The following is a 23,482-nucleotide window of genomic DNA, read 5'->3' on the forward strand; positions in this document are numbered from 1 at the left end:
AAAGAAAAAGAAAAAACTTTTTCTGATTCTTCTCTTGGGTTCTGTACGGTTTCTTGAGGCTTGGCTGGGAAGATGGCGGAAATAATGAATTTGCTTCTCCTACTGCCACTACGAAGGCGATGGAATTGATTTTTTTTAATTTTATTTTATTGGGATTAGGTTCGTGAGCAAACGGTTGTCCGAGCCTACTTGGAAGTACTTGGAACTCGGATTCAACTTGACACATCAGCAGGCTCGGGGGCTACAGGCTGATTAGGACGAGAATCACGTGACCGTGGCATGGCTGCTGCCTAGATAGTAAAAAAAGTTTCCTCTTTTATTGCCTTTTTGTTTTGTTTTTTTTTTTCCAAGTAACAATGGATGGATACTAACATTTATTACTTGAGGTCATGTGTTACTCATATTTAATAGCTTACAAATTACAGAAGTAATGTAAATTAAATTAGGAAGATCACGTAACATGATTTTGACTAGGAGGGTCTTTTTATTTTTATTTTAGTAATACTAACATATATTTAGATGATGAGTTTGAATGTTGAGAGGAAAAACATTTTCTTTAAGGGTTAATCAACTTTTGATTGATAACTGAGTCAAAGTTTGTATAAATAAATTTCACTAATTATTACAAGACACGTCAGATACAAAATTTCAATTATGTTCATTTTAAAGTTTTCTTATTTGGCTATTTAGATATTGTGTCGTTATATTTAACGGTCAAATTCAAAATCTTTTATTGAATAATTGGTCAATAAACTTACCCAAAAAAATAATTGGTCAATAAACATGCATTATTTAAAATTTGTTTTTATTAAAAGTATGTGAAATATTTTCTTTAGTTTTTTTTTTCTCCTTTTAAAACATTGATGGATAAATGTAATTGTCTGTTCAATTTTCAATGAAAAATGGTTAGTATACTTTGATGAAGTACAGTACATATTTTGATCTCACTTGATGGAAAGAAAAGAATATGACTCTTTTTTATTTTTCTTCTAGGTAAATCAACAAGTCATGTTATAATATAATTTAAAAACAAAATATAGAGGAGGTCTATCATCTAATCATCCTTGACTATATTGTCTCTAACTTGGTCTTGGATGATTAAATTAACAAGAATCCTCATTCAAAATTAAAATTCACTAAGTTCAAGCCTAGCGATCTTAAGATAAGAAACAAGTGTTGCATCCTCAGTCATCACCAAAGTTCTCATACATCTTAGATGGAAGAGAAGCTTATTTAGCGCTCATGCAAGGGGCATGTGTCTTCGAAAGACTTTTTTGCACATCAATAACAAGTGACATTTAGATACGATAGTCATATTTCACTAATTTAATTATCCATTTTTGAGACTGATGTAGTAAACTTCATGATATATGATCAGTGAGGTGTCTTCCCAGTCTAGCGGTTCTATGACCAGTTATATGTTTTGAGGAGTTAAGGAACTACGGGAAATATTAGGGATCACCCGATCCACCTTTCATTTTCTCCACCCACCCCTACCCCCACCCCGCATCGGGTGGACTTCTTTAGAATCCATCCCCACCCCCACCGGGTGCGGGTGCCTACTAGGGTACCCACCACTTATCAACTTATTATTTTTTTCAAAAAATAATATCAAAATTAATTACACATAATTAAACAACAAAATTCATTATTTATGCTAAAACATAAAATAATAGAAATATTATTATATAATAAATAAATTGTTAATTTTTAAAAATAAATTTAGTTGTTTAGATATAAAAATAGTAAAAAGTTACCCAATTTTATTGAAACTTTTATAATTAACTATATACTAGTACTACTTATTTTACTAATATATATATGTATGCACACATGGTGGGTCGGGTGGGGTGTTAGGCGGGTTTTATACCTAAAACCCGAATCCAACCCGACCCGCCGCGGGTTTACATTTTTAAGACCCACCTCCGACCCACCACCCACTATCACCCAAAAAAACCCAACCCATGCGGGGTGGATTCGGGTGGATAACCGCGGGGCGGATTGAAATTTCCATCCCTAGGAAATATATGGCTAATTTAAGAATGTCTAAGGTAGTTGAAGATTCAAATTAAAGTCCCCTCCTTATGCAATAAATGCTCCTTATATAGGCAGGTTTAAGGACACATGTCGGGATACCAACATGTCTTACACATGCAAGGCGAAGGTTTGATAGTCATGGGACTATGCGAAGTGTCTTGAGAAATCTAGGAAGGTGATGGTGCGATCTTACTACTCCTTTAGTCTAGGTGGTACATTTAGGAGGTATGTGGGTGAGATATTTGTTCCACGGACTGCAAGTATATATAGTTTTCTCGGTTAGATATGGCTAGGCGACTGAGAAGCCGTCCAGATCAGGTTGACGATGTTTGGCTCAAACTAACTTGTTTTGTACGAGCTCAATTGTGTTTGTATAATCCTTATCGGGGGCTAAAGCTCAAATTTTTTAACGAAACAAAAACAATAAATATAGTTATTACTACACACATAATCACATAGTAACTACTATGGATTAGTTTGAACTACCACATGAGCGTAGGCACCCCCGTACAACGTAAAACATGTCCGCAAAGGAAATATGTGCCATTATAGAAGAGTAGGTTATCCGCATAAATTGACAGATCGTACATATTATTTATGTGCTATAATGTGAAGTAGTTTATAAGATTGAAAAATGTAGTAATTTTTTATTAGCGTCTACTTAATTGGTTGCTTCATTTAAGCTATTTTAAAAACCTCTAAATGTGGTAGCTAGCTACAATGAGTACAATCTAACAATTTATAGTAACGGTATGAATAGAATAAAACAATAAAATAAGAGTTTGGTTAACTAATTATATGTTTTCACTTTTCACGATGAAAGTTATGGTGTAATCAGGGGCGAATTCAGAAATTCTTTTCAGTGAGGCGGGCAAAACATTAAAACAAAAGACATAGTTTGAAAAAAAAAATAAAATGAAACACTTAAGAAGTATAGACATATATATTGTTAGATATGGACAAAAAATAAAACACATCAAAACTTTATAAAAGTATTCATAACAAAATATGAAACATAATTAATTTGATAAAATAATTCTAATAGAAAACACATTATAAATGTGTTATAAAAGAACGTGTTATACATATATGTGTGTGTTTTAGAGAGAGAGAGAATCTCACACTATTAATATTAAAAAAGCCATAAAAAAAACTATGTTGAAATAAAAAAACCTATGTTGAAGCAATAGATTTTGAATCTCCTCCTGACCTTTCCTAGGATCAAACGCGTAATCTACTAACTAGTCTAACTCATCTCTTGTTTACATTTATATGGTTTCTTGTAATTATAATCTAAAACATGTAATGTATATACATATATTTACGATATAATGACTATATATGGAGTGGGGAGAGGGGACAACGTAACTACCCCATTGTAGCTCTGTCCCTGTGCGTAATTATATTTTTGGGATTAATTTTATAATGCGGTGGACAATATCGAAGTAATATTATATTTGGTGAGTTAAAAAAAAAATTTTTTGGGTTAACAGGAAAATAAAACATTATAGGTACCAACAAGGTCCGAATGTAAAGCAGAATAATCAAAATGATTTTATTGGAAGAGAATGAAAAATATGAATGCGAATTTGCAAGTTATTATGGTGAGTCGTAATTCCATGATGAATTACTATTTTACCTTTATTCTTCTTATTATATTATTTTTTAAATATTATTATTTTTATTATTATTATACAAATACATTTTAACATTTATCCACTTTTTCCTTTCAATTCTCAATTATTATATTCCTGTATACCAAATAATGTAATTTAAATTTTAACTTTATTATTTTCCTCTTAATTCTATCTTTCCAATCAAATGCGCCTTGGTGACAACATTTCTAACTTGGGAGTTCTTTGATCAGACAGATCAGTGGACTATGCATGTCTCTTCCTACTGCAGTAATCAGTAGAGATAATCTTCTTCATTAGCACCATACAACGACTCTCTAGTCCTACATTCGTGGATCCTTTCCCTAACAAATACTTATTAGTCAATAATCTACAATTTAGTCATTGATTTTGATGAGATTTTGTTATTTAGTTATATAAGTTGACTTAATTTTGTTATTGACTTTAGTCACTATTGTGCTCAATTTATTAATATTATATTACTAATTACGTCTCATTTTCGTAATATATGAGAAATAAACAGTAAAGTTATTATCACATTACTAACAAAACCGTCAAAAGCCAATGGCTACTTGCCTCCAATTTTGTTATAACAATCAGATTCAAACACTACATTCAACATCCAAATTAATTGTCTAAAAATGCATTAAAAATGTTTAAATTGAGTCAAAGAGGAAATTAGTTATGGATATAATCTTCAGGAAGATAATAATTTACATTTTAATGCTTAAATTTTACAAAATAGCGATTAAATTAGTAATGAATAATTATATTGAACACGATCGATCCTTAAATAAAGTTAAAAATAAAATTATTATTGTTGACTGAACTAAGATGTATAGTCCATATCACTTAGTACAATCTTTTAGAAAGCATGAAACGGTGCTTGATGATGAGTTGATGAGGCGGAGATACTCATCAAAATTGAACACATGAGCTAGCTCAAAACTGTAAATGTTTGCTCCATCTCCTCATAAACATATTGAATGCAGCAAAAAGTAGATTGAAGCTGACAAAGAGAATGCACGCTTTGAGTTGAAAATTAAACTCTTGCTCCAAAGAAAGTATTCACCTCCCCATATTTTATCAAAATTAATAATTATTCGTATGCGATTTGGATTTAATTTGATGAGGTTAGAGCATCTCCAATAGTTTAGTTTTTACACAATGTTTTAGAAAGCTAAGTAGGAGAGAGAAAAATGGAAGAAAAAAATATATTCTAACAATTAAAAAAAGGGAAAGCAACGGTAAAATGTCGGAGTGGCCACCAGCTAGACTTGGCAATTATGGACACGACACGAAAATAACGGGTTAGTGTTTAGCCTTAACGTGTCCCGTGTCGTTAACGGGACGGGTTGACCCGTTATGTTCCGTGTCTTAAAGGGTCAACCCGTTAAACCTATTAAGAACCCGTTTAACCCGTTAACATTATCATATCGCGTTAACCCATTTACACAAACTCGTTTACAACGCCCTAAGAACTAATGATGTATTTACTAAATTAGGCCAAGATCCTACCCCAATTATTGATGTTCAACAATATGAAATTTGAATTTTTATTATTTTCAATTTCATTCTAAAAACTAGTATAAACTTCTTTAATTATGAGTTTTTTATGTTATTTTATCATTGTATGAATGTTATAAATTGAATATTTTTTTAGTTTGTTTGATGGATTGAATTGTAGGTTTTATAACTTAACTTTAAATTTTAGTTTTTTAAATATATTAATAGTTTTAGCGGGTTTAAACTGGGGCGCAATGTTGCGCCTCAACTCCCTCAAGGGCGCTTTTGTTTTTGTTTTTGTTTGTTTTTTTTCAGATTTTGCAGGAGAAAAAACTCTTCAATTTTTTGTCTTCATCATGTCAGTTTTGTTTCAACCCACTTGGTTTATTCTCTGCCATAAACCCCAAAAATACTACAGGTAAGGATGCTCTTAGAGCAGGTCACATCTAAGCCACTTGTCACGAGCCATCATAACATTAGTTATAGGTTCAAGTATACAACTACTTTCATTATAGCATTACTATCTAAAAAGTAATTAAATACATCTGACTATTATATTCATAGCCAATCAAGCTCTCAACCTTCTTATACTCTCTCAAGCAATACAAAAACCCTTATTTTTTACTCCTGTATTTCATCACAACGTAACTTCAAATCTCTATCATCAATCAATCATAAATTTAATTTATACACTATTATAATCCATAAGTAATAAACAACAATTTCATCATCACTTTACCATTTAACAATAAATAACAACCCATCTTTTGTTCTCTTCTTTTCATTGAATTCACTCAATAAACAACACAAAGAAACTTCGCAATCTTTAACATTTTCCCAGCTACAGGAATAGTCACGAAACGAGATCCGATCCGATCCTATGATGTTCCAGAAGTAGAGCGGTCAAGCCTAGAAACAGCAACAACTAACTTTTGAAAAAGGTGTGATATATGGTTAAGTAGGGTGGTACGGCATAAACTACAGAACACGCAACATGACTTGTGTTTTGGCCACGCAGCTAGTCAAACCCGGGACCAGAAAGGCAGTTTGGGAGGTGGACCGGAATGTAGGGGCCCACTTTCAAGACAGCTGTTAACAAACATCCTATTCCTCCTTTATTGAAACCAGTACTATGAATCTATGATATATGTATATATTAATATATTATATTATATCCCCCGCCAAGGACTCATAGTATAGTCCACCACCAATCACAGCATTCGTGCTTCTCAAGCTTCTTCATCAGCCGTGACTTCCTCTCCACGCACTTTAGCGTGACAATTACTTGACAGAAGTTGGATTTATATGGAGAAATTATTAGGTGTACTCGCAATCTTAACATTTTTATTGGAACTCATATGATGAAAATAATTTATCATTGTCCGCCACGTTAAAGAATAAAAGTGAGAAAGTAAAATTTGAGATTTCGAAGTATATGTATTAGAACTCATTATATGGTTTAGTATGTCTATTGAGCTTAGTTGAATTTATATGGTTAAGTAATAAAAAGCGAAAATAGTCAAATAAGCCCCTAAATTTTACCTAAGAAGTTAATTATGTACTTTTTTTTAATACTACTGACTCTGTTACAATGCAGTATCTTTTCATAATTACTTTCTCAACCTAAGTTGCAATATTGAACCTACAAACATGTTATTTTGGAGAAATGAAATCCACAAACTTGTTGGTGACCTGTAAGAGCAGGTTAACTAGGGTTCCAGCGAACCTCCCGCAAACGTCCAACCGAATTCTTGCAATAATTCATACTACATCCGTCCCAAAATAGTTGTCTGGTTCGTTTAACGAGGCTTGACTGAAGTAATTTTTAATCCAATTTTTCATAATATTAAGTTTAGCATTAATATATAAAATTTATATATTTAGAAACTACATTAAAAGTACTATTAAACACAAAAAATTAAATTTAAAAATAATAAAAAATTACTAAAGAAAATAAGCAAAGAAGAAATAGTTGGCTTGACCAATGAATAGTAAATAAGACAGGTAAAATGGGACAGAGGGAGTATCAAATACCAGCGACTGAAAATTATTTTACAATCGCCGGTTGTGTTTGGAGAAGGCGACCAAGTTGGTCGCTTTCTCCAACAATGGCTGCCTTCTCCAAATGCGACCGACATTGATATTTGATATGGATTGCAGAAGGTTCACTAGAACTGGCTAGAACCCTAGTTGATATGCAATTAATGGTCATCAACAGGTTTGTGAGTTTTCATTGCTCTAAAATAACATGTTTGTGTGTTTAATTTTTAAAAATTTAAGGGTCTAATTGACTTTTTCGGTAAAGTTTAGGAGTTTATTTGATCATTTTCCCTACTTCTTCACTTTTACTCCATAAAGTTTATGGGCTTATACTATTGACTCTGTTACAATGTACGTAGTATCTGTTCATACATACTTTTTCAACCTACTGAAACACAACGAGCCAATGATCTCTCACTTGGGAGGGCCACAACTATGCCGCTTGACCACAAGGCCTTTGGCGGCTTATCTCTTCTCTTTAGTATTGCGAGCATTAAATTAGTTTGCTAAGCAGTCTCTTATAGGTCAATTTGAGCCTACCGAGATATTTCACATTTCACATTTCACAATTAGTTGATCTCAAGTCAATCCTTTAAAAAGCTTATTCTCAAGCCTATTATTAGAATTATTGAACTAATTAGACCATATTATAATTGATGTAGCAAAAATGAGTGATGGTGAGTGTACGGGTGTGAAATGTCATTCTTAGGGGATTGGGGGTTATGACACGCAATATGCAATTACAAAGCTAGGCATTAGCATAAGGAGATCAACAAGAAGCTAATCAAATGAATACAAGGTAGAACAAATACATATGGACAAGAGATAGATACAAAATAAAGAAATAAGACTCATGGTAGGGGCATTATCATCTAGATGCTTTAACAACGTATGGGGTTAGGGTGAGCAAGTAAACGGAGTCAATAGGGAATGCACATAGGTATCCTAGTCTAAAGTCACTTCCGTGAGCAAATAAACAAGAATTAGAACAAGAAATTGCCCAACTCTCATGGTGTATCAATTCCAAGCCCATCAAGCACACACAACATCTTAAACCCCCAATTTCCCTCATTTTCATAGGAAAAATCGGGTTTTTGCAAGGGGTAGCTCGAATTCATCACCCAACTCTCGTTAAGGCAATGAATTTTCCAAATACATGCCAATGAATGTGTACATCAAATATTAACAAGATATAAACACAAAACCTTCACAAACACATAAACCCTAGGTTAGAGTTCTTTCCTTTTTTGCGATAATCACAAATTAAGCATCAAGATAGATAATACAACCCTAACTCAAGTCCAAAAACTAACTACTCATGATTAAATAGCATAAAGAACACTGATAGCGTAAATGGAATCGGGGGTTACGATTACACTATGAATACGTATGTTTGTGAATTAGTGGGAGAGTACTCGTAGGTCAACAGGTCGGTTTACCGTAGGGCGACCGGGTAGTTCGAGGCTGAGTGGTATTCCAAGTGGTAAGTGGTTACAAGCAGGTTGCTAGAATAGTGCATGTTGCAATTGCGGGGTGAGCATGCTGCTATTACAGGGTGAGCAGGTTGCTATTACGGAGCGCAAGTTGCAATCAAATGGTTACACGGTGTGTAGACCGCGATGTAGATTGATGTTGCAGGGTGGAGATTACAAGTGGTGAGTAGTAATTGTTACAATCAAATGCAGATGAGAAGTGAGGGGGATACCCTCCTATTTATACTAACCAAGTTGGTCTACGCATTTAACGCACCAACTGCAAGTGGCTTGACGTGACATCTTCTTGTTGGCTTGGTCAGGCAGTCACTCTATAGGCTACGCGTAGGTTGAGTGGTTGAGGTTGCAGAGCTGCAAGTTGTCAATCACCGCCCCGCAGGCACAAGTTGGACTGCCTTACTTGTTGTATAAGTTAGGTTTTTGCAGGTTGCGTCACCTTGTTGACCGATCGGTCATCCTACGGTAGATCGGTTGGGTGGCTTTCTGTTGGGACGATTTCAAAGGTGATCCGAGAGCATTTTGGCACAAGGCCTATCGGTACAAGCAGACCGGTTGATCACAAGTGATTTATTCCTGTCGGGTTGATGGCTATGACAGACCGGTTGTGTGACTTCTTGACATACCGACTATACGGATTAGTCTGTTATGCGTATTTACCCATCAAACAAAAAAGCACAAGTAATAATCATAAATTTTGCAAAACAAAGAGATTAAAGGAAAGAAAGCTTCTCTATTGAAATTGGATGATGGAATCTTGAAATGTTAGAATCCAAGCTTCAAATAATCCAAGATTAGAAGCTTCAAAAGTGTTAAAGAACATAAATCTAAGCCTAATCTATCCTAAAAATATGAAATGAAGTGAATGAGAGTGTCTAGAGTTCAACCATGGGTCAAAACCAAGTTGAAAGTGCTCAAAACGAGCTTAAATATGAACTGGGGTGGGTGACACAGTCGCGTCCAAAATCGACCAAAAATAGTGTGCAATGCCCTGGTTGACACGGCCAAGGACATGGTCGTGTACCTCTTGCAAGCAGAATTCTGTGCAATTTCTCTGACTCTAGGCTATGTTTCACCTCCAAAACCATTTCATTAGCCTTTGTGGTCTTCAACAAAGTTGTATCCCTTCAATTTGGCTTTTCAATGGCTCAAGAATCACTTCATTTGAACATTTCTAGCCCGAGATATGACCCAATCACTAAGACGTCGACGTGCAGTGCGAGAATTGCAACACCTTGATCTTTTGCTTCTTTTTTGTTTTGGTTTGCCCAAATGACCAACACCATTGAAAATATCACTCTTAGGCTTCTTTAGGAGTGTTGCATCCATCTCCATAGCTTCATAGTTGGCTGTCATTGATTCCAAATGCCTCCAAAATGCTCCAAAATCCTTTACTTCTATTCAAAGATGATGAATTGTGCCTAATTGATCAAATGGACATAATAAGGATCATTTTGAACATCATTGTGACACTTCATAAGCAAAATAAAACTAAGCATGGAGTAAATATGGGATACAAATATGAACAATTATGCAATTATCAATAACTCAATATCTTATCCTTGAATATCAATTATTTGACAAACCACCAAAAAGCATAAACACTTGCTCTTATGGGATGTATAACTTACATGTGCATTTGGGTGTTGCATTGCAGTGGGTGATCAACATTCAACGCAAGAAAACAGCAAGAAAACGACAGGGTTTGTTGGCATTAGATGGCAGAAATTATGGCAGTAGGTGATAAGATAAAATAATTAATGAACGCATAGCATTTGATAACATTTGGTATAACTTACATGAAATTGGAAGGGGAGTGTATGCGCCGTCACATCAATGGGATTCTTGCTTCGTTCAATTATTATTAACAATTAATGTGCAGTGGTTCTAATGTCACATTGCTATCGCATAATAGAGCAATAATAACATTCATGGGACGAGTCGGCTGACATAAATTGGTCGGTCCTCTAAGCCTTCATGTCACGTTAGTCCGTTAGTGTTCTACAATGAAACTTATGAAAGAGCAATTTTAATTTTGCTGAGATTTCATTTGCACATTATGTGTTATAAGAGACTTATCTCGAAATTAAAATTAAATATGGGTTTAGACATGTTTATCAAAAAATTAACTATTATACTTATTGAATATAAATCATCGATTTTTACAGAGTTCACATTCACATATTATTTGAGCTATAAGAAAGTTGTTTTGAAATTGAGACATGTTCATCAAAAAATTAACCATTGTATCGATCAAATATAAATGATCAATTTTTAATGAGACCTAGTGACACATTATTCAAACTATAAGAAAGTTGTCTTGAAATTGAAACGATCAGTTGAGACATGCTCATAAAAAAAGTTATTATACTAATTGAATGACTCTAAGAGCATCTATATCAGCTGAATTTTTACATGATTTTTTAGATGACACTAGGAGAGAGGGAGAGAGGGAGAGAGAGAGGAGCGTGAGAGAAAAAGAAAAAAGAAAAAAGAAAAAAAGGTTGTTTTCTAAGGAAAAGAAAAAAAAAGTAGCATCTAACGTGCCAGGCCGGCGGCCCGACTGAGCGCTGAAGTGCGCGAAACATGCAGAGCACCACTCCTTTTTTTTTTTTTCCCTCCTCTCTTCTTGGGCCCATAAAAACCAATCACTTGCAAGAAGTAAAAAGACACTCTCTCTCCTTCTTCTCTATCACCCAAACTCACAATGGGCCCCACAAAAATCATTAGTATAGATGCGCTAAGGATTGACAATTTGCCTTTAAATTTATTAGTATTTGATGACTTTTGAACTGAATAAAGCCGCTTGGCCACAGTTACTCGTACTAAATTTATTAATATATGTATAGTAAATCTTATTGAGGACCAAAAAAGAAGTATGAATTTAGCCTTGTTGCGGGTACTAGTGTATAAAAGTTTGAGATTACTTAAGAGGCATCCTACAATTTATCTCATTCACTAATTTCTAAAATAGCAAGAGACCCTTTAAAAAGTTTGAGTTCAAACTTATTAGATTTTATTGTAATTTTTACATCTTTTCTCTTAATTGCTTTGGAGAGACAAAGTTGGACAAAAACACAAAGCAAAAATGTGACAAACATATACATATGTTCTTGCTGTTAAGAAAAGTGGGACACGACAACTAAAAGTACAAAATTCTGCTTTAAAAAATCCAAGATTGGCTCTAATCAAACACAGTAAACAGTGTACAATTAGAGACAAATTATACCAAATATCTCAAAGTGTATAACTAATAAAGGCTTCAACATCATTTCATACACCAATTGTTACTTTCAAATCAAATATCTATCCATGCTTCACTTAAACATGTAGTGCTAATGATGAGAAACTTAGGAAGTAGGAACACACTTCGAGTGAAAAAAAAGTTGAATTTTGTCGACTCAAGCGGGCCATGCCACCCGGACCCACAACTTTATTTATTATATTCCATAGCAAAGGCAGCTTCATCACACTTTAATATAATTGCACTACTAATATAAACATCATGCATAACCAACATTAATAGTTCCTCATATCCAATTACAAAACAAACATAAAAGCTCTCACTACACGCTCGTGTGCGCACACATATATATAGCATGGAGCCATATATGGACTCATAACATATCACAATGTTGAGAGCTAAAATTGGTATTAAGTTCAATACTAACAAACTAAATTCGAGGGAACGACGGATGACAAGACCTGGTATTCCCTTGGATGTGCTTCTGCGATCTATCATAGCCTAGCTAACAGTCGTAGCATATAGAAAATCTTGGTGGTGTCCCAAAATAAGGTTTCAAGACAACAATGGTATTGTGCCACCAGCAGCCAAGATTTGGTGTTCAAGCTGCAATTTAACACAAGAATAAAGTTGGAAGGAAATAACACAATTTCTGAGTGCAATATGGAAATTCAGAGAGTCTCGTCAAAAGTTTAGTTCCAGCTTTCCCGAAATCATATAAAACTATACAAGATGAAATATGGAAATCCAGAATATCGAATAAGCAATATAACGCACTTCTTTTGCCACGAAAATTACCCCTAGCAAATATATAAGATAATTATTCATGCATTTGATAAGCAAGAATGTAAGGTTATGATTCTTGAAATAGTACGTACTCTTATCAATGTTTCGAGCTTGTTTTTGACAAGAAAATATTCGTTTTTCAGAACTTGCAGACATCTCACGCATCTGCACAAAAAGTATTAGTACATATTAAAGCACCACATAACATATTAAGAGTCCAGAGTCCCTATCACAACATGTTTACTTTAGGCAGGCATGTCATGTTCAAGCAATTAACAATGTTTGTGATTTGTGAAGGTACAAGGGGCTATTCCAAACTCTGCACCGCTAATGTTACTCCGTTGTTACAAAAAGTCATGACATATATTCACTTAATAAGTCATCTTTCAAAAAAAAAAAAAAAACCAAAAATGTATCATGCAAAAGTCACAATTAGACCAAGCATCATTGAGAGGAAAATGTTAAAAGCATATGCCTTTGACAATCTTAAGCAACTGCAAACTTAGGATCCATTTACTTAGCATATATCGTACTCGTTCTTCCCATGAAATGCAAGAATGAAGAATCCACATATATTCATTCTAACACGAGCTCCACTTGTGGTACTAGTATGCAGAACCGTAAATGTGCCAGAGAAGACCTAACAACTAAATGGCCCTGTACTTGTACATACTGACTCAGTATAGTGTCCATTGCTAAAGGATGCAGGGTTCATTATTAACCCAAGATAACTCAAAGCTACTATGCCACTTGACAGTAATAAGAACTTGGCAGTCAATTTGATTCATGCTGTTTTCTCCTAATACCCCTAAAGCTTACAAGCATTAAAGAAGGAAATGAATAAGTTAAGAGCTTAAGCAAAATTCACCCGTCAAGGCTCCTCTCCTCGCAATGGTTTCTGAAAGAAACACAAGCTTTCTTTACTCTTTGTGCACCTATGCTGAGGAAAACCAATGAAATAGTTCAAAACAGCAGTTTACATAAAGTATTATTAACTTCATTACTAAATATTCCATTTAGATCTACTCAAGCCACCAGCAAGGGATAGTTGGAGATTGATATTAGCATCAATTAATTAATCCCAACTTCATATGACTACTAACCAGCTGAAGAAATCTCAGACAAAAAGTACCATAAACAGCAAATGATTAACAATCGAAGACAAATAGTCCAAGGATATGTACCTGGAACTGCTACCTTTGAGCTGATGGACATGAGCATCAACCTGCTTAAAATCTACAACTTGTTGCTGGCTGTAAAAAAACAGACTTATTAAACTCAAAATACCCATTTTAACAAGGCAGAAAAAGAAATATTCAAGAGAAATTAAAGGGCAGAAGTGATTCTCACAAGGCATTGGCCATATTATTGATAAGCTTCTCAGAATCCTCAAAGAAAAGCGAAACCACTTCAACCACAAAATCTGGGTTGCTCTGATCTTGCAGTTTCTGAAGCTGCAGAAACTGATCATCCAAAAAGCCCTAATTTTTTTGGTTCAAAACAGGGGAACAACACCAACCCAGAATCAGAAACCCTTTAACACAAAAAACCCACATCACTAAAATGCTGAAAAATTATGAAAAATAGAATCTTGGAACTGTTGCAGAGTCGAGCTAGGCACTGACCTCGCGATACAGGGAAGCCATGTACGCTACAAACTGTTTCTGCAGCTGTCCTACAACTTCCATGGCTGATTTGCTTAGCTTAGGTTATGGTTTTAGTACTTATGCAGACTTCGCAGTCCGAATCGAAGCATATATATATATATATATATGTACGTTTGGTGATGAGATGACAAGAAGTTGAGATTGACTTTGAAATGACAATGACTGCTGGAAAGAAAGAATTGACTTTGAAAAGTTTGTGACTTTGTGAGCCCCTTAAATGGGAGGATGATAACTAGCACTAGTGGCCACTATGGTAAATACACCTTCACTTCAATAGCTCTTTTATTTGTTGAATTTTCATTAAATTTTTATTTTTATTTTTATTTTTTGTTGTTGTGATTGGGCAGTCCAAACCCATAGAAAGGCAAAGAAGACAAAAACATTTGGCCAACTGGATCTGCACAACCTTAATCCAACAACCAATGCTACTACTAACAATCAAATATAGGGAAAATTTTAAATTCTACCATTAATGTCCTATATTCTTATCATGTGACTTACATTAATTGGATAAATAAAAAAGTAGAAAAAGAAAATGAGTTACTCCTTAATATGGAGTATCAACGACTAATCAACATATCAAGAAGTATAGAGTAAAATACGAGTATAAATTTTTGGTAGATACAAACTTATTAATTTGGTGAAGTTGGTAAACTGATTGCTAATGTAAAGATACTTGTAATAATATAAGTCAATGATTCATTAGAAACTCGTCTATTAAGCTAAGTTATCCATACATAATGACAGTTTTTTAAGAATTTCTTTTAGTTATATTGAGTTTGTCAGATTGAGAATATAAGTCTGTCTCATATAAGAAATAGGGGAGCTGATTGGTTAGGCCCATTGTAATGTCTATAATACATTACTCCTACGGTGTTATATCACCAACCATCACAGTTGAATAGTTTCACTTTCGTGGATGTAGCCTTCTTTATTTATTTATTTTTTTTATATTATTATTGTTTCTGCTCTTGTTAATCTCAACAATTTATCTATTGAAAAGAATTGGTATCAACTATATGGTTTGTCATGGAGCATTGTCGTCTTATAAATTGTTAATTGGCCATGGCTGCAAGATTTTCTCCACCCCTTTGTGAGTTGGACTTTTGGAATTTAAAATGAGATTTGATGGGCAGTTGGAGAATCCTCAATGCAACTTTTTCCTTAATGTTTGTTATCTTTTTGACATTGTAATCCACCTCAGCCGTTTTGTTTATCATAGTACCCAACTTTTGTCTACCTTAGTTGACCACTAAGAATCTCCACTTGCATCAACACAAGTCAACCTCAACTTTTGCCTACCATGGTGCCTTTCTCTTTAGTTATTGCTTCTAAAATAATGCCTATGAGAATATAGAATCTTTATCCTGATATCTGCAGTGTGCAGAAGAAGACGAAGATGATCATCTTTTAGTGGACTTATCTGCTCAAAAAGATAAACCCATTGTTGAATTGCAGGTTTAGGTTTAATAGTGCATAAGGATTGTGTTAGAGTTGATATGATGATGGTGTAGAGTAGAGCATGTATGGTGAGAGTTTATGAGATTTTGTGATGATCATTTGCTATGGGATTGGGTGATTATATCTAGGAAGTCAATATCTAGATGGAATATCTTACTGCTTACAGTTGAAAAATTATCAATTCTCATATAGATTACTTTTTTAGTCGATCATCTAAAAAGTGATCGAATGTAAAATCAAGGTTTGTTTTTAATTTCAACTTATTCAACCACTTGAAATGTGGTCTATGATTGGTAATACTCACCACTTTTAACGGGTAATCGATAATATTGAAAAATGATTTTGCTGATATCAAGAACATTAAAAAAAAAGTAGTCAAAAATAATATTTTTGACAACTTTTGACTTTTTTGAGTAGTCGAAAATTACAGAATTCTTTGTAGTGTAACTCTAACAACATTGTTTGGTATTGTGAGCATAATATGTGCAGTCCAACTATCAACTTAGGCTTTTAGTTGAGATGGAGTACATGTTTTAATTTGGTATCAGAGCCACCACACGTTGACACGTTGAGGGGGTATGGGCGTGTGAGCATAAATATAATATGTGCAGTCCAACTATCAGCTATTACAAACGTTTGTTTGATTTTAATGATTAAAAAGGAATAAGCATTCAAATGACATAAATATCATTCACAATGTATATTTTATATATGTGTGTGTGAGAGACAATCTATTATATATTGAGTTGGCCCCTCAAATTTTCTTGGACTAGCTTGAATGGGCCTTGTCTTTATTTCATAAAGCATCAGGGAGGACTAAATAAGTGGTTCTTTATGTTACATAGACTAAGCACCAACACAATTGAGATTTCTTCCAACATTCCATGGCTATTGCTATAGTCATGGTTGGACAACATATAGGCACTAAATTGGTGGAAACAAATGGTCAAAAACAAAAATAAGTATTTACACCAAAGGAATGAGACATCCCTCCTTCCCATTATCATCATATGCTTCTGCTGACTTAACCATTCTGCAGTTCTGCACAATAACAATCTGTTCTTCGAGGCACAAAAAACCGTTTAGGCTATGTTTTTTCCTTGTGCGCGAAAGAGGTCTTCGTAGCAGCCCTTCTAATGGGGGATGGTTTTCGGGTTTTTCTGATATAATCTAGGCTTTCGCAGTTGCCATTCAGAAGTTGCAGAACCTGTAAGCATTGCACTTCAAGAACATAAACATAAACATATGACAGTAACTAAAGATTCAAATAAGTTTCTTAGGCTAACTTGCCTGGCTGATTCGGGGGCGTTTGATGGACGAGTGCTGCACGCATAACGAAGCGGCCAAGACCATGAGATTCATCTGCAGCAAGTTGTAGTCATCTCCAAGTGATGGATCTGCAAGTTCCCTAATCCTCTTTTTCTTTAGCAGAGGCTTTGCCTAGCAGAAATAATGAACTATCTTCAAATGCAGTGTCTGATATAATAGTGTAATGAAACAATGAGAGCCGAGGGGAGATGCATACCCACATTACGAGGCTTTGCTGAGAGTAATCCAACGCTCGACGCCCGGTAATTAGCTCCAAAAGAAGCACCCCGAAGGCGAAAACATCGGTCTTTTCATTCACTATACCATGCATTAGAAACTCGGGTGCAAGATATCTGCAATGACAGTAACGCTTTGACTTAGCGACGTGTAATCTTATTGCAGAGAATGAGAAATTTGAGATGTGTCTGGTGTTGCAGACCCGAATGTGCCATCGAATTTCAGGACAGTCAGGTGAGTCCATCTCTCCGGGAGCCACTTCGCAAGCCCAAAATCACAAATCTGAATGCAAAAAAAAAAAAAACTCATTCTTTAAGGCTCAATTTCCCAGTTAAGCTTATTCTTGAATGCATAAAGGGAAAAGATAATGGTAAACTGGTAAGTACCTGAGGCTCAAAGTCCTCCATAAGCAATATATTTGCTGCTTTAATATCTCTATGAATGATTCGTCGTTGACAGCCCTCGTGAAGATACTGCAGCCCTTTAGCTGTGCCTAGTGCAACCTTATACCTGATATACCATCCCGGTTTCTGCTTCGAGACTGTGAAAACAGTGGAGAGATAAATGGACAAAAAGAATAGACAGTACGAAAGGGAGAAATCGAGGGCTGCAACGTAACGAATACCATGCAGCATAGAAGCTAAGCTTCCATGAGGAGACAGCTTGAGAACAAGGTAGTATCCACCTTCAACTCCATAGCCAATCAACTTGGTAGTATTTGGATGGTTGAGATGAGCCATTATGCCAAGCTCAGATAAGAAATCCCCTATCCTCTCCTCGGGTGATCCTCGAGTCAAACGCTTAACTGCAACTAATTTTCCATCGCGCAAGCGCCCTTTGTGAACTTCAGCATAACCACCTTTCCCAATTAAGTTTTCTGCAGAATATGTGGATGATCCATAAGTTTCTCCCTGCAATAAAAGGCAGTTTTTTTGAAAATTTTAAAGGAATTAACAGTGCTACTAACCATGGTGAAAATTGTTGGTGGCGATCTCGATCTCAGACAGGCTGAAGTTCTTCCACTGAGGCTTGAAATAGCTCAAACCACCCTCCAGAATAGGGCTCTGCAACAGCCCAGAACCACAAGCTGCCTCTCTCATGCTGCAGCTAAATCGTTTCGAGATTTTCAAAGAACTCAGGGAATCCAAGCTTCCGAAATGCCTCTTCTTGAATTTATCCCTGAACAGCTGAAGAAACCCATCCCATTTTGAATTCCTCTTTTCATAACTCTCCGATTCGAATTCCAATATGCTGCTCTTTGTAGTGTCTGTTTCTGATACTAAACCATTCAGGTAGTCCTCAAGAACTGTATCCGGAGAGTTCGCATTCACCATTTTCACTCCAAGAACAGGAAAACTGGGCAAATTCACCAGGCCAAGAACAAAGAAACAGCTTTCATATAACAGATGATGAAAAACTAATCAAGGAACACTTGTACTGACCAAGAAACCATTATAAAAAGAACCAGAAATCAAAATGGATTCAAAGAAAGAACCTTTACAACTTACAAGAACGACAAAACTAACCACATTCAAGAATACAGATCAGAATAGGCGACCACAAAACTAAAAACAACCCCCACCAGAAAACAAGAAAACAAATACCTTTGACACTGAATCACAGATTGTCCTGCATGGTGTTGTCAGAAAAAAACAGAGGTGAAGTGGTCCTTGTGTTTGAATGATTAATATATATTTCTTGAGATTTCAGCCTTTTTATCCATCTTTTTGAGTACTGCAATCTGGGGATAGAAAAAGGGAAAGGGTAAATTTGGATTCTAAGTATACTATCATAAATCCCTCCTCTTTCTCTTTCAGAGCACGCCAGGTAAACTGTGCATGTCATTTTTCCTTCAACTACAAGCTGCCTAACTTACCCTACCCCCACCAACCAAGAAAAAAAACATCAAAAATTACAACCCAAAAAAGATAAAATTTTTCCCCATTTTTGCTCAATTTCCAGTCAAGCAAAACCACTTTGTCTTCTTAGTAGTTATCATTTGGTTGTGACATGTCCCAGAAATTCCATGACAATACAACATAGTATTAGTAAAAAAAGAAAAATTGAAAACTCTTTTGGAATATGATAGAGGTAATTGGAGTAATTTCTGGGAAACTTGGATGCCATGATTACACAGAATGGTAATGATTGGGGTGACTGATAGATGGCTTAAGGGATTAGCAAACTCAACCAACATTTTAATCAATGTTTCAATTCCTCACAGTAAACTTCCATAATACCATGCTGTCTCAATCTGTAAGTGATTTATAAGGTAAGACATCAAATATGAAACCAAGTTTAAAATATGAAATCCTGCAACTCAAACAACTGGTTTTGTTTCAAAGTCTGGAAATAGAGATGAAGACAGAACATATAAACTGGATCACTTTCAACTGCTCGATCTTCAGTGTGGTCTGCGAGGGGGGAAACGGGCATGGATTCGCTGCACGATTGGAGTTCTGCAAGAAGGACAGTCCTTCATTCCTTGGTTCTCATGAAGCGTATTGCAGTCTTTGCACAGAACCTGATGAGCACAAGGGAGGAAAGCAACTGAGGTTGCCTTAGTCAAGCATATAGTGCATTCCCATTCGCGTTTGACACCTCCCTGGTCCCTCGAAGCTGCTGCCAATTTTAGAGCAGAGATTTCTTCAATCAGCTTGCACTTGCGCTCCTCGTACTGCAGCCTGTTGGATTCTGCAATTGCTCTCAAATTATCCTCCTCCGCTTTGACCTGACGCTTCCATTGTTCTCTTTTACTCCTTATGGACTCAAGCTTCTGGAGATTCTTTATCTTCTCCTTCTCTTCATATTGCCGGAGAGCCTGAAATAGCCATGTTACATGAATAATTATACACAACTAATTTGGAAACTATCATAATCCCTGTGAAGAAGCTAAGCATACCTCAAACTCCCCTTCACGCTTTCTAGCTTTGTCTATTCGGGCCTGCAAGCTAGCTGATTCACCCTTCAGACCTGAGAGATATTCCTGCAGAGAGCTAGTCTCACCCTCCAGTGTTTGACACTGTTTCAGTAACTCCTGCTCCCTCTCCACAGTTTCCTTCAGATTTACAGAAGACTGTATATTTTTCATCAGTGAATCTGCAATCCCTTTCTTCAGCTTGGCACGTTCTGCCTCGAGCCTTTGGACAGCAGAATTACTCAGTCTCATCTGGGCATGAAAACCAGACAGTTCACCCTCCAACTGAGATTGCCTCTGCTTAACCTTCTCCTCCATTAATGCTTCAAAGTTGTGAGTCTCCTCTCTCTCTTGCCTTAACTCTCTCAGCTCAGGCTGCTCCTTGCTGAGCTTCTGAGCAGCCTCCCTGACCTTCACACTGGCCCAATCAGTCCAGCCTTCTAGCTCCTGCTGCAGAAGTTGCTTGTGCATCATCAACGTCATTATCCTTTCATCTTTCTCACTTATATGGACAGAAGATGGAACAGCAGAAGAGCCCGAGGCTTTCACAGTTGGTTTACTTTCTTGTTTCACAATTGCAGCAGCCTTGGAGGTCATAACAGGCAATGAAGGAACAGAAACAACTCCACTACCTTTGTTCTTCTTCACACCAGAAGAGCTAGGCTGAGAGATGAGTGGCTTGCTCACAGTCACATCAATTGATCTGGCCATTCTGGTACTGGTTATAAACCCCCCTCTCCTCTTACCACCTTTGCTACTAGTACTCGTCCCAGCTCGATGTGCCTTCTGGCGAAGCCCTGATAATCCCTTTCTGCCACCACCACTCGTCTCAGCTCTAGGTGCAGACACAACAATGGCTTTACTGCTACCTGCAGCAGAAGTTTTAGTTTTAGATTGCAATTAGTAAGAAAGAATGAATTGGAGATAGATATTCGAATTGCTAAATGGCTACATACCTCTTGGGGTGTCGTTTTTGCATTCGGAATGCTTGGAAGTGCAGCAGGAGCACAGGACTGGATTGGTGTTCACAGTGCCATGTTCCACAGCCTCAAGCACGTTGAGATCGCATATCAAAAGGAGCCACATTGCTTCTGCAACACTGAGGAATGGCTTCACCTCTTTAAGCACACACACCATTTCCAGCAGGATATAAGCTGCTAGGCTTTCTATTCCATCAAACAATGGAATGGAGAAATCAAGGCCGTCCTTGTTGGAACAAGTCAGCACAACCCAAGCACCAGTAAAAATATTGGATATGATGTCAAAATAGCCTTGGTAACTGCCACTGTTCAACACAGCCCACTCAGCTTGCTCCTCTGTGAAGCCGCATTCAACTATTTTCTTCATTGCAGTGAGGGTGGCTTTCTTTATGTTTGGGATTAGGAGCTTCTCTAATTCTACTGCCATGGGGTCTTCCCATTCGGAGAGTGGTGTTGTTTCTTCTGGCCCCTCTTTCGCATCGGACTCGTCTGATCTCTCATTCAACTCATCACAACTCCTTAACTCTGTGGAAGATAAAGATGAAGATGAAGATGGAAACTCCACCTTCGTCTTCCCCTTGCTATCATTCACACCGGGAAAAACCTCATCGTTGCTATCACCATTCTTGCTGTCCCCACCAGCTTCTTTTGCTCTTTCCTCGGCCATTTTTAATTTGTTCGAAACAAGTTTTTTGCTGCAATTGCAACAACAAATGGTAAGATACACAATAAATAGAGAAAGAGGGGTAATTTGGTTTGGAATATTATTGAAATCTGAATTAAATATTTAGTAATTGTAACGTATGTAATATAGATTTTTATTTTGTAGTGTACACAATTAATGTATTCCTTAATTTTTTTTTTAAATTTTACACGGTTTCCAATTTCCCTTCATAGGCGACCCATATGCATCATTAGTATTAGTTGCCTTATTAAATTCATATGATTTTCACCCTCGATTAGGGTTTAAAGTGTGGTGAAAATCATATGAAATAATTAGCATTGCAATTGATACTAATGACTGAGGAATAGACATGAAAGTAAATTTAGAGTTGTGTGTGAAGTTCCTCAAAAAAGATCCATGCAAAATCTTAAAACTAATGAACGCTTAAAGACAAGGTATTTAATTGAGGGGCTAAATTGGTGACACTTAGAACAATTGAGGGACTGATTGTTTAAAAATTGACCGAGGAACTAAGCTGCATAAGGGAAATAGTGGAGTGACCAAAAAGTTTGATTTTTTCCTTTCAAGAAACAAAAGTGAAATTTTATATGAGAATAACTTTTTTCCAAGAAACAAAAGTGAAATTTTATATGAGAATAACTTTTTTCATTGCTTCAAGATTTGAATCTCAATTCAAAGTGAAAAAAATAGTAAAACAAACGAAATAGATGCTCAGGAGGTTTGCAAGACTATTCAACCAGTGTCAGTCGTCGGTACGTTTGACCAAATCATTAAAGAAGCTTTAAGTTCCTTTAAAGAATTCAGCTTCAAATTTGTGAAACAGTCTGCGAATCAAGTTTTCTATGCTAGGGAAGTTGTTTCTATGTCTGACTGTAAGGAATGTTTGACCATTTCATCGATCTTTATTGTAAACGTTTCAGCTTATGATTACATTTCATCGATCTTTATTGTAAACGTTTCAGCTTATGATTAATGAATTAGCTTCTTTATTTTCAAAATAGTAAAACAAACGAGGTAATTGAATTTAAATCTATTAGGAGAGTTCAAAACCCATAAACCAAACACCCACTGAAAAATTTTAACAAAATCATATCTTTTCTCTTACAAAAAGAAACAATTTTAATTTATTTCAACCGATGACCAAGAAATTCAAAACACATATATTCACTATATATTTAGACAAGAAAGGAGTGCAACATATGGTCCAATTTGGACAGAACAAAAAATTTGAAAAATTATATAAGAAACACAAAGGAAAACCCCATACCTTTGTGTTTTAATCCAAGTGCAGAACCAAAAAGTAGTCTTCTGCAACAAAAAGTAGAAAAAAATTCATATATATAGTCAAATCTAAATACAAAAAGCAAGAATTTTAAAATAAGGAATCAAAATCCAAAAGGTACTCCTGTAAATAGATCACCAAGAGAAATAGATAATAATCAAACATCAATGGGATAAATCAAAACAAATCTAGCAAAAAAGTTGAATAT

The 23,482-nt window shown here is 35.7% G+C and overlaps 3 protein-coding genes across 3 annotated transcripts; all 3 read right to left on the reverse strand.

Moving 5' to 3' along the window:
- Positions 1-12,082: 12,082 nt before the first annotated feature.
- LOC116017092 (histidine-containing phosphotransfer protein 1-like) lies at positions 12,083-14,486 on the reverse strand. Its single transcript, XM_031257618.1, has 6 exons — positions 14,363-14,486; positions 14,088-14,218; positions 13,922-13,990; positions 13,606-13,677; positions 12,830-12,902; positions 12,083-12,557 (listed from the first exon to the last, which is right to left on the reverse strand). The coding sequence occupies exons 1-6, from the start codon at positions 14,423-14,425 to the stop codon at positions 12,507-12,509; spliced, it is 459 nt and encodes a 152-aa protein (XP_031113478.1). The 5' UTR covers positions 14,426-14,486; the 3' UTR covers positions 12,083-12,506.
- A 2,149-nt stretch (positions 14,487-16,635) lies between these two features.
- On the reverse strand, positions 16,636-19,142 carry LOC116017084 (receptor-like cytosolic serine/threonine-protein kinase RBK2). The gene is made up of 8 exons (XM_031257609.1): positions 19,015-19,142; positions 18,378-18,766; positions 18,036-18,287; positions 17,797-17,951; positions 17,613-17,692; positions 17,391-17,526; positions 17,156-17,305; positions 16,636-17,072 (listed from the first exon to the last, which is right to left on the reverse strand). The coding sequence occupies exons 2-8, from the start codon at positions 18,742-18,744 to the stop codon at positions 16,953-16,955; spliced, it is 1,260 nt and encodes a 419-aa protein (XP_031113469.1). The 5' UTR covers positions 18,745-18,766; positions 19,015-19,142; the 3' UTR covers positions 16,636-16,952.
- A 672-nt stretch (positions 19,143-19,814) lies between these two features.
- On the reverse strand, positions 19,815-21,974 carry LOC116016118 (putative E3 ubiquitin-protein ligase RF298). Its single transcript, XM_031256282.1, has 3 exons — positions 21,284-21,974; positions 20,313-21,196; positions 19,815-20,231 (listed from the first exon to the last, which is right to left on the reverse strand). The coding sequence occupies exons 1-3, from the start codon at positions 21,972-21,974 to the stop codon at positions 19,815-19,817; spliced, it is 1,992 nt and encodes a 663-aa protein (XP_031112142.1).
- Positions 21,975-23,482: the final 1,508 nt, after the last annotated feature.

Source organism: Ipomoea triloba, chromosome 4 (genome assembly GCF_003576645.1).
Source record: "Ipomoea triloba cultivar NCNSP0323 chromosome 4, ASM357664v1".
Lineage (NCBI taxonomy): Eukaryota > Viridiplantae > Streptophyta > Magnoliopsida > Solanales > Convolvulaceae > Ipomoea > Ipomoea triloba.

Excerpts from the sequence above, each read along its gene's own strand:
- LOC116017084 (XM_031257609.1), bottom strand. The coding sequence starts at position 18,744 with ATGGTGAATGCGAACTCTCCGGATACAGTTCTTGAGGACTACCTGAAT. Across the intron at positions 17,693-17,796 it reads TGGAGGACTTTGAGCCTCAG|ATTTGTGATTTTGGGCTTGC; the intron begins GTACTTACCAGT and ends TTTTGCATTCAG. Across the intron at positions 17,306-17,390 it reads AGCAAAGCCTCGTAATGTGG|GCAAAGCCTCTGCTAAAGAA; the intron begins GTATGCATCTCC and ends TATTTCTGCTAG.
- LOC116017092 (XM_031257618.1), bottom strand. The coding sequence starts at position 14,425 with ATGGAAGTTGTAGGACAGCTGCAGAAACAGTTTGTAGCGTACATGGCT. Across the intron at positions 14,219-14,362 it reads TGGCTTCCCTGTATCGCGAG|GGCTTTTTGGATGATCAGTT; the intron begins GTCAGTGCCTAG and ends CAAAAAAATTAG. Across the intron at positions 12,903-13,605 it reads GAGGAGAGGAGCCTTGACGG|ATGCGTGAGATGTCTGCAAG; the intron begins GTGAATTTTGCT and ends CTTTTTGTGCAG.
- LOC116016118 (XM_031256282.1), bottom strand. The coding sequence starts at position 21,974 with ATGGCCGAGGAAAGAGCAAAAGAAGCTGGTGGGGACAGCAAGAATGGT. Across the intron at positions 21,197-21,283 it reads CAAAAACGACACCCCAAGAG|GTAGCAGTAAAGCCATTGTT; the intron begins GTATGTAGCCAT and ends CTTCTGCTGCAG. Across the intron at positions 20,232-20,312 it reads AGCGTGAAGGGGAGTTTGAG|GCTCTCCGGCAATATGAAGA; the intron begins GTATGCTTAGCT and ends TGGCTATTTCAG.